This window comes from Theropithecus gelada, chromosome 16, assembly GCF_003255815.1.
Source record: "Theropithecus gelada isolate Dixy chromosome 16, Tgel_1.0, whole genome shotgun sequence".
NCBI classification, from domain to species: domain Eukaryota; kingdom Metazoa; phylum Chordata; class Mammalia; order Primates; family Cercopithecidae; genus Theropithecus; species Theropithecus gelada.
In genome coordinates, this window is record NC_037684.1 from 41370003 (window position 1) to 41388252 (window position 18250).

The 18250-nt window shown below is 42.1% G+C and overlaps 1 protein-coding gene across 3 annotated transcripts in view; it reads left to right on the plus strand.

The window, feature by feature from the left end:
* The first annotated feature begins 449 nt into the window (after positions 1-449).
* Positions 450-18250, plus strand: part of BPTF (bromodomain PHD finger transcription factor) — a 151395-nt gene continuing 133594 nt past the window's right edge. For 2 of the 3 annotated variants that reach the window (XM_025361547.1, XM_025361546.1), the window contains exon 1: positions 657-1266. In XM_025361547.1, the coding sequence (XP_025217332.1) occupies positions 657-1266 (610 nt within the window). Of the gene's footprint in view, positions 1267-18250 lie in introns of all 3 variants that reach the window. The other variant, XM_025361545.1, reaches the window with a different exon arrangement.

Consider the following 18250-nt stretch of genomic DNA (forward strand, 5'->3'; position numbering starts at 1 on the left):
GGGCCGCCCCTCTCCGCAACTTTTTTTTTCTTTCTCTCGCTGGCTCTTTCAGCATCAGTTTCCCTAGGGGGCGGGAGGGGAATGATATTTGGGGGCTCCCCTGCCTTCCTCTCCGAGCCGCGGAAGGGGAGACGCGGGGAGGAGGTCCGAGCGGCTTTGGGCTCCAGCCAGGGGTCCGCGGAGACTTTGGTCTCCGAAAGCCTTTGACGCCGGGCATTTTGCGAGCTGCGCGCCCCTCTCAGCCGCGCCACCCGCACCCGGAGTCCAGCCGCACGGCGCTGTGCTGAGCCCAGGCGCCCAGGGCTCCCCGCCCCCGACTCGACGCTCCCGCGCTCCCCCTAGCGGCCGCCGTGCCGTCTCACTCCGTCCCAGGCTCGTCGGCGGCGCAGCTCACGTGACCGCGCTCTGGGCCTGCGGCCGCTGTCGGTTCCCCCAGTCACCGAGCGAGAGGGAAGAAACAAGATGGCGGCTGAAGGCGATCCGGAGTGGGGCCCCAGCAATTCGGATTGAGCCTTCTCCCTCCACCCGCTTCCGTCGGCCGGGCCCCTCCCGCCCGGCCCCGCGGGCCTCCCCACCCGGCCCCGGCGCTCCCCACCGCCCCCCCTGCGCCCGCCCCTCCCCCTCCGCTTTCCTTCTCCCCCCGCCTCGGCTCCGACATGAGGGGCCGGCGGGGCAGGCCGCCCAAGCAGCCCGCGGCTCCCGCTGCGGAGCGCTGCGCCCCGGCCCCGCCGCCGCCGCCGCCGCCGCCCACGTCCGGACCCATCGGGGGGCTCCGCTCGCGGCACCGCGGCAGCAGCCGGGGCAGGTGGGCCGCCGCCCAGGCTGAGGTGGCGCCCAAGACGCGGCTGAGCTCGCCCAGGGGGGGCAGCAGTAGCCGGAGGAAGCCGCCGCCGCCGCCGGCCCCCCCCAGCACCAGCGCCCCGGGCCGGGGGGGGCGAGGAGGCGGGGGCGGCAGGACGGGGGGCGGGGGCGGCGGCGGCCACCTGGCCCGGACCACCGCGGCCCGGAGGGCCGTCAACAAAGTGGTGTACGATGACCACGAGAGCGAGGAGGAGGAGGAAGAGGAGGACATGGTCTCCGAGGAGGAGGAGGAGGAGGACGGCGACGCCGAGGAGACCCAGGATTCTGAGGACGACGAGGAGGATGAGATGGAGGAGGACGACGATGACTCCGATTATCCGGAGGAGATGGAAGACGACGACGACGACGCCAGTTACTGCACGGAAAGCAGCTTCAGGAGCCATAGTACCTACAGCAGCACTCCAGGTACCCACCCAGCCCAGTTGCTGCAGACTCCTTCCCCACCTCCTCTGCCCTCCCCCCTTGCTCACTCGTGTGCTGTGCATCCTGCTCCGATCTCCCCCCAACCCCGCCTCCCCCCCAAACGGAGGGGAAATGCGACGGCACATCAAGTGGCAAAAAACTAGATTTACAAGAGGAAAGAGGCGCATTGTTCAAAATGGAGATTGCATTGTTGCAGTTTGCAGGCCACACTCGCTCGCTCGCTCTCTCCCCCCCACCCCCTCTTTTTCCTCTTCAAAATTTGTGCCAGTGCAGTGTCTCCACCGGGCAGGATTGAAACTTTGGCAAACACATATCCATTGCATTCATTTTTCTCCCCTTGTTTTGGTGTGGTTTTCTGGAATGAAAGAAGCCTCTTGTTTTGCAAACCTCTTTGCATTTCTAATGTGGTTTCTTTCGGATTTTTATTATATATCTGTTACTTAAAAGGGAATTAAGAATTTGGACAGATTATGGCACACAAACACACACACAAATGGGTTTTCACACCCCTAGCTGTGGTTTTAAAATTGTGTTAAGGAAACGGATCATTTGGGTTAGTAGGGGAACCTTATCTGGTCCTGTGTGTTTGTTTTTATTCTTCGAGTGCTAATGGGCCCGTGCAACAGTTGTTGGTAAATGGCTGATTATCAAGCAAAGCAGAAAGCCAAATAAGACCTAACCAAATTCGGGAATTCATCCGATTCAGAATTATTTTGGTTAAATCAAAAATAAAAGTACAGAACCTCAGGAACGCGCGTCTTAACTCATTTAATCGCTTTGCGTTGCTTGGGAAATGTAGTTTCGTGTCACCTGTTGCAGAAGATGTGTAGTTGATCATCTAGACATGGTTGCCGAAGATGAACTTTTGGACCAACTTCTAAGTCACACAGCGTCAGTATCTGATTTATTACACGACGACTTTTTCTTTTGACTCTATTTCTGAGGGAAAAGCCCTCCCGAAATCCGTAATGAATTTCTCCATGGTAACCCCTCTTCTGTTTTCTCACAGAAAGTTTCTGTAGGCTGGTGCTGAGATGCATTTTGTTAAACACCCCCGACCCCCGCAAAAGGCTGCTTTGTACGTAGTTGCAATTTACTAAATTGTGAAATTAACCAAAGCAGCAACCGGCAAGACCTTTCCTTTATAATTTTGCAAATCTAGATTAATTAAATTAGAATCTGGTTTTAAAAGCATTTAAAAAATAAAGTTTATGAGAAAATATTCGTGAGGAAAAAAGACCTTTTTTTCCTTGAAGTAAGGTGTGTCATGTCTTTCTTAGAGAGACTACTGTAGTAGAAGTGGTTAACTTGAAAAGTTTCTGATTTTAATAAATGCTTAAATACTTATTGGAGAAGTAGGGTAGTATTAAGCCAAATGTAAACCCACATAGGTTGTTCTAACTAACACAAACTGAAAAAAGGTCATTTCTTTTGCCCGATGGTCAGAATCGTTGCCAGTCTTGTCTGGGGGAGGCTGTAGGAGTACCCTTTTTTTTTTTTTTTGAGAGGGAGTCGCTCTGTCACCCAGGCTGGAGTGCAGTGTCCCGATCTCGGCTCACTGCAACCTCTGCCTTCCAGACTCAAGCGATTCTCCTGCCTCAGCCTCCCGCAGCTGGGATTAAGGCACCCACAAGTACACTCGGCTAATTTTTGTATTTTTAGTAGAGATGGGGTGTCACCATGTTGGCCAGGCTGGTCTCAAACTCTTGACCTCGTGATCTGCCCATCTCGACCTCCCAAAGTGCTGGGACTACAGGTGTGAGCCATCGCGCCCAGCCTAGTGCGTCTTTTATGGTAATAATTTTTACTGTACTTCACATTTTGGTCTTCTTTGTACCCAGAGCTGGTAATTGAAATATGGAGACTGAATTGCATACACCCCTGGAGGAAGTTTTTTTCTGGTTAGAAAGAGCTGAGACATTTTGGCAGGGCAGTTCAGCTAACTTTAAGTCCCATTTGAAGGCCTATCAAATAATATTTAAGATTGAAGACTGTTCATATGCTGACTTAAATTACCATTTGTAGCTAGGTGTCTTTTAATAAAATGTGTTTACTTTTGATACTTTTGTGACATTTTGTTTTTCTTTTTTTGAGAAGGAGTTTTGCTCTTGTTCTTGTTGCCCAGGCTGGAGTGCAATGGCACAATCTTGGCTCACTGCAACTTCCACCTCCTGGGTTCAAGCGATTCTCCTGCCTCAGCCTCCCGAGTAGCTGGGATTACAGGCATATACCACCACGCCCAGCTAATTTTGTGTTTTTAGTAAAGACAGGGTTTCTCCGTGTTGATCAGGCTGGTCTTGAACTCCCGACCTCAGTTGATCCGCCCGCCTCGGCCTCCCAAAGTGCTGGGATTACAGGCATGAGCCACGGTGCCTGGCCTGACAGTTTGTTTTTCTTAATGACACTTGTAGCCTACCATGTGTCTACTTGTCTTATCCTTATATGAAATTATTAACTGGAGATAGATATTGAGCTTATTCAACCCCTGCAGCTCCTGTAACAGTGTTTTGCACATAGCAGAGGTTCATCAAAGATTGGTTGGATCAATTGTTAGTAGATGTGAACTTGTAATAGATGAAGTTTTGATCATTCTACAGTGGGTGTCATAACCACTAAATACTTTGGATTTAGGAAACTAAAAATTGATCTAATTGGTTTTTTTTGTGTGTGTTTGTTTTTTTAATTGGGTTTTGATGGACAATTTGATCAGTGAATGTTTTTCTTTTTTTTTCAGTGAATGTTTTTCATTGCAAGAGTTACTTTGTTTTTGAGTTGCTATTTCATATTGCTTGTTAGGCATTTCTTTTATTGACTGTGATGTTAGTTTGGATGTTTTACCTTTTGCAGCACATTATTTCTTAAGATTATGGTAAAATGGTTGTGACTTTTTTTTCCTTATCTCTTGTAAGAAAAAAAAAAAAGGGATACATGTGCAGAACATTTGTTGCATAGGTATATACGTGTGCCATGGTGGATTGCTGCATTTACTGACCTGCCCTCTGAGTTCCCCCCCCCCCCCCCCCTCTCCCTACCCCCCACCCCCCGGATGTGAGTGACATTTTGAGTTCTAAACTTTTAGAACATGCCCACTTGCCTCGAATGAGTAACAACGCATGACAGTGAGTTGTTTAGGCTAAGTACCAGTTTCATTGGTTTTATAGTCTGTACTTCCTGGAGGAAGGCTGTCAGGTAAATGTGTAGATAGAAGAAAAAAAGTTTTAGAACTGGTTTAAGATATCCAAATAACACATCAAGAAGTATGATGAATTTGAATCCTGTTGTACTGTGAAGGCTGAAAGAGGAATTTACTTTATTGGTGATTTAGAGTAATTTGATTAATTTTTATAGTTTACAGTGTTGGGTTAAGTACTGACATGTGACATTCCTAACATCATAAATAGCTCACTCCTAATATAAGAAATAACTCAGTATTTTGTGGGTAATATAACTTAATGCAAAGACATTCGTTGACATTACTAAAGTCATGAAAGGTTTATTCATTGAAGATTGTTTTCCTTTTATGGAAAAAATGTAAGGATGGCAACTTTTTAGTATAAAATTGAAATCACCTAGTTTTGCTTAAGCTAAAGGCATATGACTGAATAATGCTTTAATTCATTTTTACTTTTTAAATTTAGAATTACTTCAGCTTATAGGTTTTATGACATTGCCAGTATAATGAGAAGGATTGTATAGGAAGTGTTTTCAATAGGCATTTGGTAAAGTTCTGACAGCACTTTGAAATTAAGCATTTGCTAATTTTAAGAAATTATATTTAAAACAGAATGATTCTTGTGTTTCAGTCTCAGTCTCGTGTGAGACTTCTGAGAATACTTACTGGAATTTTAAAACTTGGAACCCCCGATAACTTAATAAAACAAAAGCCCTGGTGTTATCCTGGGAGAGTTAGCGATTTATGTCCTCTAAGGATTGTGACAATGGAGATCAGTGGCAGAGATGCCATGAATGAACCATAGATTTACTTCAAACAGAATTTGTCACTGGTTTGACAATATTATTCCCACCAGTGCCAACTTAATATCTTTGCAGTATAATTTCTGATTGCTACATGCGAGTTACAAAGTGCAGTAGACATTTAAAGGAGGGCGAGATTATATACCCTGTTTAAGGGGATTGGTGTGGGCATAGGCTTCCTGGATGGGCATGTGGAGAGTAAGGACAGGCAGATGGAGGGAGGGAGGGGGAGGGAGCGGGAGGGAGCAGCAGGCACTGATAGTAAAGTGTGGGCAGTCTCAAGTAACTCGGTTTAGCAAGAGCCTGAGTGTGTGAACAGGAAATAAACCAAAGCTCCTTTGTATGCTGTGTTGGGCAGTACCTAGAGGATCAGGCTATAGCAACTGTACTTTCCCCCTCTTCTGTAGAATAAGGATTGCGCTAGATCGTGATCCTCAGGCCTTTTTCACTCCTAAACACCCCGAGGAGATATGCTGTATTCCCAGCAGCACCATGCACAAACGTGAAACAGAACCACATCAAATCACAGAGATGCTGTTGAACCACTGCTGTAGCCCTTTCTCCCAAATTGAGGGAATTACTGAGGAAATGGCCTGGAGCTCTCTCTCTTTCAAATCTATTTCAAATTTGTGTAATTTTGGGTATTGGGATGACCGGAAGATCTTGAAAGAGGAGGGCATGATTTCAGAGGGATGCCACGAAGTTTAGCTTAGATTCTCTGCTGCGGGATGGATTGCCAAGGACAAGATAGCTGGTGAGTTTTGTAGCCCTGGATGGAAGACCTGTCCAGGAGGTACTTCAGAGTTCTTCAGGCCTTGACACATAGATGTGTAGAGAGAGGAATGCATTACATATGCCTCCCTAAGAATGGTAGCACTTTCAGTAACAATAGGGAGGTCAAGATTATAAGGGAAATTAATGACATCTTGTTTTAGGTATCAGCACCTCAAGAGGTTAAACATGAGAATTAAACAAAATGAGAGCCAAAAGGGTTACGAAAAAGTTGGGCAATATGATTTGTGAGTAGTAGAGAGGCGTGTCCTAGGTATGCATTAATAAGTAGTCTTGCACACAGTTCGTGCTTTTCTATTCTTCTGCTCACCCATGGGTGTGTTTGGAAGTTTGTATTGAAACATGCATATCACAGGACTGGGGATGTTAAGACCAGGAGCTCTGGTCTCTTCTGTTAGGTTCTCCTTTCCTCACTCCTCAAGACCCTGTGTCTTCCTTTTGACTAAAGACCCTTAATGGTGGAGACATGGGGGTGAGAGAGTGGTAGTCATGGTGGGCAAGTAGTAACCTGGGTGACACAGGAGCAAATCCTAGCTGATGCCCTTTTCCCTTCCTACTCCTTAGCCAGGCTTGAATCCCTCTTCCTGGGAGATCTTCCCTGAGTCCTGTTTGCACCTTGGTCTTCCTTCTCTTTGAGTGCCTGCTTACAGTGGTTATCATCTCAGCACTAGCTTAACGCTGACACTCATTATTCTAATTTTATTTATTTATTTATTTATTTATTTATGAGACAGAGTCTCAGTCTGTCACCCAGGCTGGAGCGCAGTGGCATAATCTTAGCTCACTGCAGCCTCCACCTCCCGGGTTCAAGCGATTCTCCTGCCTCAGCCTCCTGAGTAGCTGGGACTACAGGTGCCTGCCACCATGCCTGTCTAATTTTTGTGTTTTTAGTAGAGACAGGGTTTCACCATATTGGCCAGGCTGGTCTCAAGCTCCTGACCTTGTGATCCGCCCGCCTTGGCCTCCCAAAGTGCTGGGATTTCAGGCGTGAGCTGCTGCACCCGGCCTCTAATTTTTTTCATGCTTTTGGGTTTTTAAAATGACAAGCCTCAGGAGGCAGCATGTTTCTTAACTAAAATAAAAAAATATATATATACATCAAAATGCACTTTAAAAGATAGAAAGTGACCATATAGAAATAATTAAAATGCGTGTAATTAAATATAATTATAATGTTTTAATTGTTTCGTCTGCTGGTATATATCTAAAATTTTTATGTTTTTCTAGATAGTAAGCTATATTCAAATATTAATTTGTGATTGTCACAATTTAAAAATAGTGACAGTAATAGCTAACATTTATTGGACATCTTCTAAATTGCTGAATGATTTTCAAGCAATATTTATGAAAATTCAGTTTTTAAAAGGTAACAGCTTTATGGAGATATAATTTACATACTGTAAAATGTACCCTTGTAAAGTATATAATTTAGTGGCTTTTTTAGTATATTGATAGAGTCGTGCAACCATTAACACTGCTTAATTCCAGCATGTTTTTATGCCCCCTCAGAAGAAGCCCATACCTATAGCAGTCACTCCCTATTCTTCACCTCCCTCCTGCTCGTCCCTGGCAGCCACTAATCTACTTTCATTCTTTGTCGATTTGTAGCTGGGATTACAGGTGCCCACCAGTACGCCTGGCTAATTTTTTTGTATTTTTTTTCATAGAGACAGGGTTTCACCATGTTGGCCAGGCCGGTCTCGAACTCCTGACCTTGTGATCCACCCACCTCAGCCTCCCAAAGTGCTGAGATTACAGGCGTGAGCCACGGCGCCCAGCCTGATTTGCCTCTTATGGACATTTCTTAATAAGTGGAATAATATACTATGATAATATATGGCTTCTGTCACTAATGTTTTCAAGGTTTATACATATCTTAACATGTGTCAGTACTATATATATGTATGTGTATATATATTTTTTAAATTTAATTTAATTTTATTTTACTTTTTTTGAGGCGGAATCTTGCTCTGTCGCCCAGGCCGGAGTGCAATGGTGCAATCTTGGCTCACTGTAGGCTCCACCTCCCGGGTTCACGCCATTCTCCTGTCTCAGCCTTCCGAGTAGCTGGGACTACAGGCGCCCACCACACGCCCGGCTAATTTTTGTATTTTTAGTAGAAATGGGGTTTCATGGTGTTAGTCAGGATGGTCTCGATCTCCTGACCTCGTGATCCGCCCACCTCGGCCTCCCAAAGTGCTGGGATTTCAGGTGTGAGCTACTGCGCCCGGCATCAGTCCTGTATTTGAATAGCACTTCATTGTATGGCTATACCACTTCTTTTTTTTATTTTTTATTTTTATGGAGACAGGGTCTTGTAATGTTGCCCAGGCTGACCTCAAACTCCTGGACTCAGGCAATCTTCCTGCCTCAGGCTTCCAGCCTTCAGAGTAGCTAGGATTACAGGCACACACCTCTGTGCCCAGAGACCATGTTTTGCTTATCCATTTCTTAAGTTCATGGACATTTGAACTGTTTCCACTTTTTGGCCATTAGGAATAATGCTGCTGAGCACATTCGTGTACATGTTTTTGTCTATACATATGTTTTCATTTCTCTTGGGTATATGATTAGGATTATTTGCTGGATTATTGCAAATTCAATTTTAATTTCTTTCTTTTTTTTTTTTTTTTGAGACAGAGTCTCTGTTGCCCAGGCTGGAGTGCAGTGGCATGATCTTGGCTCACTGCAACCTCTGCCTTCTGGGTTCAAGAGATTCTCCTGTCTCAGCCTCCTGAGTAGCTGGGACTACAGGTGTGCGCCACCATGCCTGGCTAATTTTTGTATTTTTAGTAGAAGAGGGTTTCACTATGTTGGCCAGACTTGTCTTGAAATTCTGACCTCAAGTGATCCACCTGCCTTGGCCTCCCAAAGTGTTGGGATTACAGGTGTGAACCACCGCGCCTGGAAGAAAGTAATTCAGGAGTTAGAATGACTCCTTGGTGATAGATTGGTTAGGCTGGGATGAGGTGAGTGGGAGAAAAGGATTCAAGGATGAACTGACTTCTGAGTCTCCCTTATTTCTCTTTTCCTTATTCACTCCTTATTTCTTCTCCATCTCGAATGGATATAGTAATACTGATTTCTTTGTAGTTCTCACATACCTAACTCCTAGTCACCTATCTATCACCTTCTCCAGCCTGCCTTCTCAGATCACCATTCCCTTTACCGCCAGGTGGGGCTAAGTTCCTTTGTTTCCCACTCCCTTAACCTCCAGGACCTTGTGCATTAATTGCTTTGGTTTCCAAATATTTGGGGATTTTTAAGGTATCTTTCTGTTACTGATTCTAATTTAACTTCATTTTGTTCAGAGTATACTTTGTATGACTTTAATTTTATAAACATTTTTAGAGGTTTGTTTTGCACCCCAAAATTTTGTCAGTCTAAGTGAATGTTCCGTATGTACTTGAAAAGAATTTTGTATTCTGCTCTTGAGGGGTGGATTATTGCATAAATGTCAATTAGGTCAAGTTGGTTGATAGTGTTATTACGATCTGTCTGACTTTCTACTTGTTCTGTTGATTACTAAGAGAGTCTACAGCTATTGTGAAGGATTTGTCTGTTTCTCCTTGAAGTTCTAGCAATCTTCAGGTATTTTGAGGCTCTGTATTCATGTATTTTGAGGCTCCTTCCTAAAGTCCATAAATCTTTAGGAAGGATCCCTTTATCCTCTTAATTATGTAACCCCTTTATCTATATGTTTATCTGTTAAGACATGGAACTGAAATGGGCTTTTGATGATCTGGCCCTTCATTACAACCTAGTTTGGGCAGGGACAGTCTCATTCAGTCTCTGTAGTGCCTGGTTCAATCTCTTGAATGCAGTAGGCAGCACAGGTAATTGTGGAGCTGAATGACGAGTCAAAGAAAGCCTGTGGATTCTTTTCACCCTCTGTACTGTCCAGTATGGTAGCCACTAGCCACATGTAGAGAGTTAAATTAATTAAAACTAAGTAGGCCAGGCGTGGTGGCTGACACCTGTAGTCCCAATACTTTGGGAAGCTGAGGTGGGAAGATCACTTAAGGCAGCAGTTCAAGACCAGCCTGAGCAGCATGGTAAGACACTGTCTTTACGAAAGAATTAAAGTAGTTGGGCATAGGATGACATGCCTGTAGTCCTACCTAATTGGGAGGCTGAGGTGGGAGGATTGCTTGAGCCCAGGAGTTTGAGGCCCTAGTCAGCTATGGACCATGCCACCACACTCCAGCCTGGGTGACAGAGTGAGAACCCATCTCTTTAAAAAAAAATTTAAGTGAAATGAAAACTTCAGTTTCTCCAGTGGCACTAGCTATTATACGTTCATTTCAAGTGCTCTGTAGCCACGTGTATTGCACCACACAGATGTAGAGCATTTGGGGCATTTCATATCATTGCAGAAAGCTCCCCAGGACTCATTGTAGGCAGTCTGCCTGTGTTAGACCAGTGAGAATTTACCTAACATCTCTTTTTCTCTAGCCGTTTACTTGCCCTAAATCCTGCACAACTTGGGTAGCCCCAGTGGTCTGGCTGAGTGAGGTTCTCCTTTGTGGAGACTCTGGGCCCCGCGTTATTTGTGTATGTGATGGTATTGCTTTTCTGCAACAAGATTTGGGGTCATGTGTGAGATGACTTTCCATTATTTGTTGTTCTTGTGGTAGGGTGAAGAGGCAGTTAACATGTGATTAGAAAATCTGCCGCAGTCCTGGTAAAGTTAAGCTAAAAGTTATATATATAGGCCAGAAGAGAAGGAAGGATTAGGATTCAGAGACTTTTGGTTGAGAAATTAAATGTGATAATTCAGAGAATTTCAGTGTTATAAAAGTGTAAAAGCTGATATACAAACTGAATTGTGAGATGTTAGTATGTCCTAGTGTGTCTGGGTTCTCCTGTATAAAATCTCTTTCTCAGGAGTCACTGGCCAAATTATTTATCTATGGAACCCCCTTGAGATTTGCTAAGAAAGTTATTCTTAGACTCCTCTCTACTCATGGATATGTTCTGTAATTCACACACTTGGGAAATGGCGTGGCCATGTGATTCATACCAAATGGCAATGGTCAGTAGATGCAGTTTATATATTTTACTGGAAATACGGCTTCCTGCTTGATTTCAGTATGTTCATAGTGCCTCTTTTGAGGTCTGTGTATAGTATATAGTATATTCTATTTATGGAAGTTAAAAAAGTATTTCAGAAATGCATGTATTAATCTGTGTGGAATTTCTCTTGTCCTTTTGCCTTTCTAATTCTTGCATAGATACTTGTCTCAAGAGATGGTCCAATATTTAATATAGTGAATGACAGCCCATCCTAAAACAATTCTTTCTAAAGGTTTATGAGGTACATGAGGACTGATAAAACTCCAAGGAGAAACAGACAAATCCTTAACAACATTGTAGACTTCAACACTCTTGTCACAGTAGTCAAGAGATCAAATAGACAGAAAGAAAGTACACTTTTCCCTGTTTTTGTAGACATTAAAATTATTTCACACACTTCTTAAAGTCTTATTCAGTAAGTTACTCATTTCTCCACCTTATGACTGTGCTGTGCTTTCAAAGTGCTGTGCAAAGAATAAAAAGTTTTAAAGTGGTTTTACTGTAATTTCAGATACATATTTGAACTTTTGAGTCTGAATTATCCAGGTGAAATGCATTGGATTTCTGATCCTCTGTAAACTTGGAAGATTACCTGCTTCCAGGTATATTGGTTTTCCTTAATTGCCTTAATAGCGTGAGTTATGAATCTTCTCTGTGTCTCAGAAGAAACCTAACAGTGGAGATTGTTTATGGCAAGGGTCACACATTTACCTGCTCAGGTTAGGACCCTCTGTAAGGTAAAGACATGAAGCGCCCCCCTCTTTTTAATACATAACTGCATTTGCTGATAATATTGATTTGCCTTAAAAAACTAGACCTATTGAGAATTCAGGCTGTTTTTGCTTTTTCAGACAGTGCTGTCCTAAATGTGCTAGAGATGTACATTTAGCCTCTTAAACTGGTGTTTCTGTAGGGTCGATTCCTAGGAGTGGGATTGGATTTTTATGTTATAGTGTGTGCCATTTAAAAGACTGAACCAGATTATACTCTCAACATCTGTTTTTTTTTTGTTTTTTTTTTTTTGAGACTGAGTCTGGCTCTGTCGCCCAGGCTGGAGTACAGTGGCCGGATCTCAGCTCACTGCAAGCTCTGCCTCCCGGGTTTACGCCATTCTCCTGCCTCAGCCTCCCGAGTAGCTGGGACCACAGGCGCCCGCCACTTTGCCCGGCTAGTTTTTTGTATTTTTTAGTAGAGATGGGGTTTCACTGTGTTAGCCAGGATGGTCTCGATCTCCTGACCTCGTGATCCGCCCGTCTCGGCCTCCCAAAGTGCTGGGATTACAGGCTTGAGCCACCGCGCCCGGCCTCAACATCTGTTTTTAAGCCTTCCCTAGTCTGTGCTTATGTGGTATTTTTTTTTTTTGAGATGGAGTCTCCCTCTGTTGCCCAGGCTGGAGTGCAGTGGCATGATCTTGGCTCACTGCAACCTCTACCTCCCTGGTTGAAGCAGTTCCCCTGCCTCAGCCCCCGAGTAACTGTGATTAAAGGCGCACATCACCACGCCTGGCTCATTTTTTTTGTATTTTTAGTAGAGATGGGGTTTCACCATGTTGGCCAGACTGGTCTGAAACTCCTGACCTCAGGTAGTCTGCCCACCTTGTCCTCCCAAATTGCTTGGGATTACAGGCGTGACCCACCGTGCCTGGCCTGTGTGGTTTTAAATTAACTTTTTCTAGAATCTACTGAGGTTTGCTCAGACCTTTAGCAGATGTTCTTGGATACTGACTAGGCCCAAAGTCCTCTTCTCATCAATTTGTTGGCAAATACACTCATTTGCGATGTGATATGAGAGCCTGAGGTTTGCCTCCCAAACGGCAGGATGTCTCTTTTGAGAGTTTCCTGGCCAAGTGGTGGAAAGTACCGTAGAAATGGAGTTCTTCATTGCTTCTTACTTAACTTGAGTTTGGACCATAGAGAATCCATTCTTCTGTGGACCTCAGTTTACTCACCTGTACAGCATAGGATAGACTCGATGATCTAATGGGCAAGGGATTGGCATACTTGTTCTTAGGTTACCAATTAGTAAATATTTCAGGTTTTGCAGGCCTCCTGGCTCTGTCATAGCTGCTCATCTGTGCCCTTGTAGCATGAAAGCAGCCATAGACAATAAGTAAACAAATGAGCATGGCTGTGATCTAATAAAACTTTATTTACAAAAACGGGCTGTGGCTGGCCATAGTTTGTTCACCCCATTTTTGAGCTCTTGACATTCATTAGTCTGTGATTTCGGTAATTAGTTTAGGAAAAAAGCTTTGACTTTTATAAATAATGCTTCTGAAAATTTGGTAAAACCTTTAAATTTTGTTTTTGCTTTTCCCCTTTATCAGGAAAGTAACGTAGACAATTTAGAAAACTCAGAACATTAATATTTTGGTTCCTCTCATTAGGTAACCATCTTTGTGTGAACATGTGTACGTACATACTTTTATTTATTTATTTATTTGAGCTGGAGTATCACTCTGTCACCCAGGCTGGAGTGCAGTGGCGCAATCTTGGCTCACTGCAACCTCCACCTCTTAGGTTCAAGTGATTCTCTTGCCGCAGCCTTCTGAGTAGCTGGGACTACAGGCGCTCGCTGCCACAACTGGCTAATTTTTTGTATTTTTTTTAGTAGAGATGCGGTTTCACCAGCCCAGGCTGGTGTCGAACTCCTGAGCTCAGGCAGTCCTCCCGCCTCGGCTTCCCAAAGTGTTGGGATTACAGGCGTGAGCCACTGCGCCCAGCACAGGTGTGCATATATACTTTTTACAAAATTGGATGAAGTACAATTCATTTGCTAAATATTTTCACTTATGCCATGAAATCTTATTTTATCTTTGTCTATAAAAATACCTGCTCTCCTGGGGCTTCTAGTTGAAAACTAATGAATTTTAAAAATTAATTTTGTAGTTGTTTCTTGTAGCTTTTGCTTTGATTGGAATAATTTTATTCTAGGAATAAAGTTGTATCATCTGCGAAAATGAATCATATGTACACCTCTGATTTTCTTATATTTATATCTCCTTTTTCTCTTCAAATTACATTGCCCTCTACCATTGATGGGAACCTGGGTGATTAAAAAAAAAAAAGAAAAAGAAGCAAATTGCATTGCGTAGCATCTCCAAAACAATGTTAAATGTTAGTTATAACGATAGTCATCTTAGTATGCTTTCCGAATTTAATGGAACTGATGTGACTATTTCGTGGTTAACTGTTGGTTTGAGACCTTCAATATGTTGAGTATATTCACCTATTTCTCTTTTTTCCCTGTTTAAGTTAGAAAAAAATATCAGATACGGCTATTGTATTTTGTCAAATGTCATCTTAGCATCTTTTAAGATGATCATATAGTTTTTCTCCTGCATGCTACATATTAATTGCAGTGGTGTATATTCATATAATTATATTAGATTTTATAATATTGATCCACCCTTGCATTCCTGCAGCGAACCTCTCTTGATCATATTTTTTTCATGTACTGTTTGACTTTTAAAAAGGTATTTTAATTTTTAAGTAGTTTATACATGTACAGTGCCTAATGTATTTGTGATTCATCCATGTTGGTGTGTGTATCAGCAGTTTCTTTATTGCTGAGTAGCAATAAAGATAAACCTTTATTGCTGGGTTTTCACCGTGTTGCCTAGGCTGGTCTTGAACTCCTGAGCTCAAGCAACCCGCCTGTCTTGGCCTCCCAAAGCACTGGAACTACAGGCATGAGCCACCATGGCCTGGCCAATTTCTTATTGTTGAGTAGTAAGAGTTCTTTATATATTTCAGATATAAGTGCTTTGTTAGGCTGTGTGATGTACATGTATTTTCTCCCCATCTGTGCCTTGTGTTTCATTCTCTTAACAGTGTCTTTTTCCCAGAGTATAAGTTTTAAATTTTGATGAAGTCTAATTTATCTAATTTATCACTTTTTTTCTTTTACATATTTGGAGTTCATCTAACAACTTTGTCTAACCCAGAGCTTGCCAGACTTTTTGTGTAAAAGGTCAGATAGTAAGGCTAGGTGCGGTGGCTCATGCCAGCACTTCGGGAGGCTGAGGCTGGAGGATCACCTGCAGTCGGGAGTTCGAGACTAGCCTGACCAACATGGTGAAACCCTGTCTCTACTAAAAATACAAAAAATTAGCTGGTCGTGGTGGCACATGCCTGTAATCCCAGCTACTCGGGTGGCTGAGGCAGGAGAATGACTTGAACCCAGGAGGCAGAGGTTGCGGTGAGTCGGGATCGCGCCATTGCACTCCAGCCTGAGCAACAAGAGCGAAAATCCATCTTAAAAAACAATAATAATAAAAATAAATAAATACCACTATTTATTTGGTAAATGCTAATTTTATATTAGTATTATAATACTTTTTTTGACTAGTGATGGAATGACATATCTCTTTCTACCTTTTTGCTTTTAATCTATATATCATGATATTCATCTATTTTTTAATTTGTAAAAATAAAGATGGGATTTTGCCATGTTGCCCGGGCTGGTCTTGAATTCCTGGGCTCAAGCAATCCACCCACCTCAGCCTCCCAAAATGCTGAGATTACAGGCGTGAGACACCATACCTGGCTGTATCATTATATTTTCAGATGGTTTCTTGTTTGTTTTTCTTTTAAATTTAATCTGACAGCCTCTTTTAATTAATAAGTTTTGGACCATTTACGTTTAATATGATTGATAACTATTGGATTTAGGTTTCCTATTTTATTATTTGTTTTCTGATTATCTGTTTTTTGGGGGGATTTCTTCTCTTTCTTTTGTCTGCCTACTTTTGGATTAATTGAATTTTGTTTTTTTTTTGAGATGGAGTCTCGCTCTGCTGCCCAGGCTGGAGTGCAGTGGCGCGATCTCGGCTCACTGCAAGCTCTGCCTCCTGGGTTCATGCCATTCTCCTGTCCCACCCTCCCGAGTAGCTGGGACTACAGGTGCCCACCACCACGCCCGGCTAATTTTTTGTATTTTTTAGTACAGACGGGATTTCACCATGTTAGCCAGGATGATCTCCATCTCCTGACCTTGTGATCCACGCACTTTTGCCTCTCGGAGTCCTGGGATTACAGGCGTGAGCCACTGCGCCAGGCCTAATTGAATATTTTTTAGTGTTACGTTTTATTAATTGGCTTTTGATTATATCTGTACTGTGTTTTTGCTGTAGGAATTACAAAATATGTACCTAAACTATCTACTTAGAGTTAGCATTTTACCTCTAAATAAGATGTAAAATAAAACATAAAAGTATTGCAACCATATAGGTTTCTTTATTCTAGCACCCCCCATGTTATAATTGTACATATGTGTTTATGTATGTGTATGTATATATCTTTATACACTTTCGATGTGTGTAGATATATATAGATATGTATCTATATACACTTTCAGTGTATGTTATATCTATGTGCATACATTGTATATATACATAGACATTTATCTACATACATTGAAATATATATATCTACATACAGATACAATGCATGCATGTTACCTTTGGCCACTACATCCTTCTTAAATTTCCTGTTGCCACTCATGACTCAATTTCCTTGACCGGTTATTCCTCCTTCAAACATCCCTCTTACGTGTGATAGTCTTCAGCATTTAGTTTCCCCAACTTTCCCCTAATTATCAGTTGACTCAGTTACCACCAAAATATCAATGACTTCTAGATCAATTTTTCTTCTCAGACCTCTCTTCGAAACTCCAGTTATGTATTTCCAACTTCCTGTGCTGTCCCAGATAAACTCCACATTGTAGGAAATGGAAAGGAGTTATAAAAGTTTAGGTTCAAAGCAAAATTTAAAAACTCATAAATGAGACAAAGATTTTGTGATGATAAAGGCTATGGTCCACAATGAAGATATAAAAGTAATGAACCTTTCTATAAAACATATATGTGATAGAGTCAGTCCCCAACTTTCAGCCTTTCAGCGATTCAAGTAACTGCAGAACATCTTTAAAGTACTGAGAGAAATGTCAATCCAGAATTCTATATCCAGCATAAATACCCTTCGACAATTAAGGCCAAAAAAAAAAAAAAGAAATTTCGGATGAAGAAAATCTAAGACAATGTGTTGTCAAAAGTGCTGCTCTAAAATAAATGTAAAAGAAGGTCTTTAGGCCAAAGGAAAATTATACCAGAGAGAATACTAGAACTTCAGAGATAAAGAGCACAGAAATGGTACCTGGGAAAATTGAAAAACACAGTTTCTCCTCTTAAGCTCTTTAAAATATGTATAGTGGTTGAAAGTGAAAGTTAGAACACTGGTGAGACTTTCAATGTATGTAGATATATATGTAGATACATATATCTGTGTACATGTAGATGTATATAGATACAAAGGTATATATCTACATACATGTAAATATATATCTAGATATATTTTTACATATATATCTACATATCTAGATATGTAGATACATATAGGTATGTAGACATAGATACATATAGATATATATCTACATGAGATTGAGTCTAGCTTTATTGCTCAGGCTGGAGTGCAGTGGTGTGATGTTGGCTAATTTTTGTATTTTTAGTGGATATGGGGTTTCACCATGTTGGTCACACTGGTCTGGAGCTCCTAACCTCAAGTGATCTGCCCTCCTAAATCTCTCAAAGTGCTGGGATTACAGGCATGAGCCACTGTGCCCGGCCTTACGTGAGACTTTGAATGTATGTAGATACATATTTAGAGATATATATATGTATAAATATCTGTATATATCTAGATATATATACAGAAAAGCTGAAAGAGTAGTACAACAATCACCTAGTATATCGTCTCGAGGGATCTGCCAGTTTTTCATATTTTGCCATGTGTGTGTTCTCTCACTCATACTGTATTTTAAAATATTATTTTTGCTGAGAGTAAATTGCAGTGTTACACTTCACCTCAAAATAATTTGATGTACTCAAAGACATTTCATTTAACACTGATATATTCCATTTCAAATTTCTCCAATTGCCTTTTATTGATGTTTTTTCCCTCCTTATCTAGGATTCAGTTGAGGATTATGTATTTCATTTAGTTAATGTCTCTTTAACACTTTTACCCTACAGCAGTTCTATCACCTTTGGGGTGAGGGTGGTCTTTTGTGATAATTAAAATTTTAAATTGTCCGGAGCAGTTGTCTTTTTTTTTTTTTTTTTTAC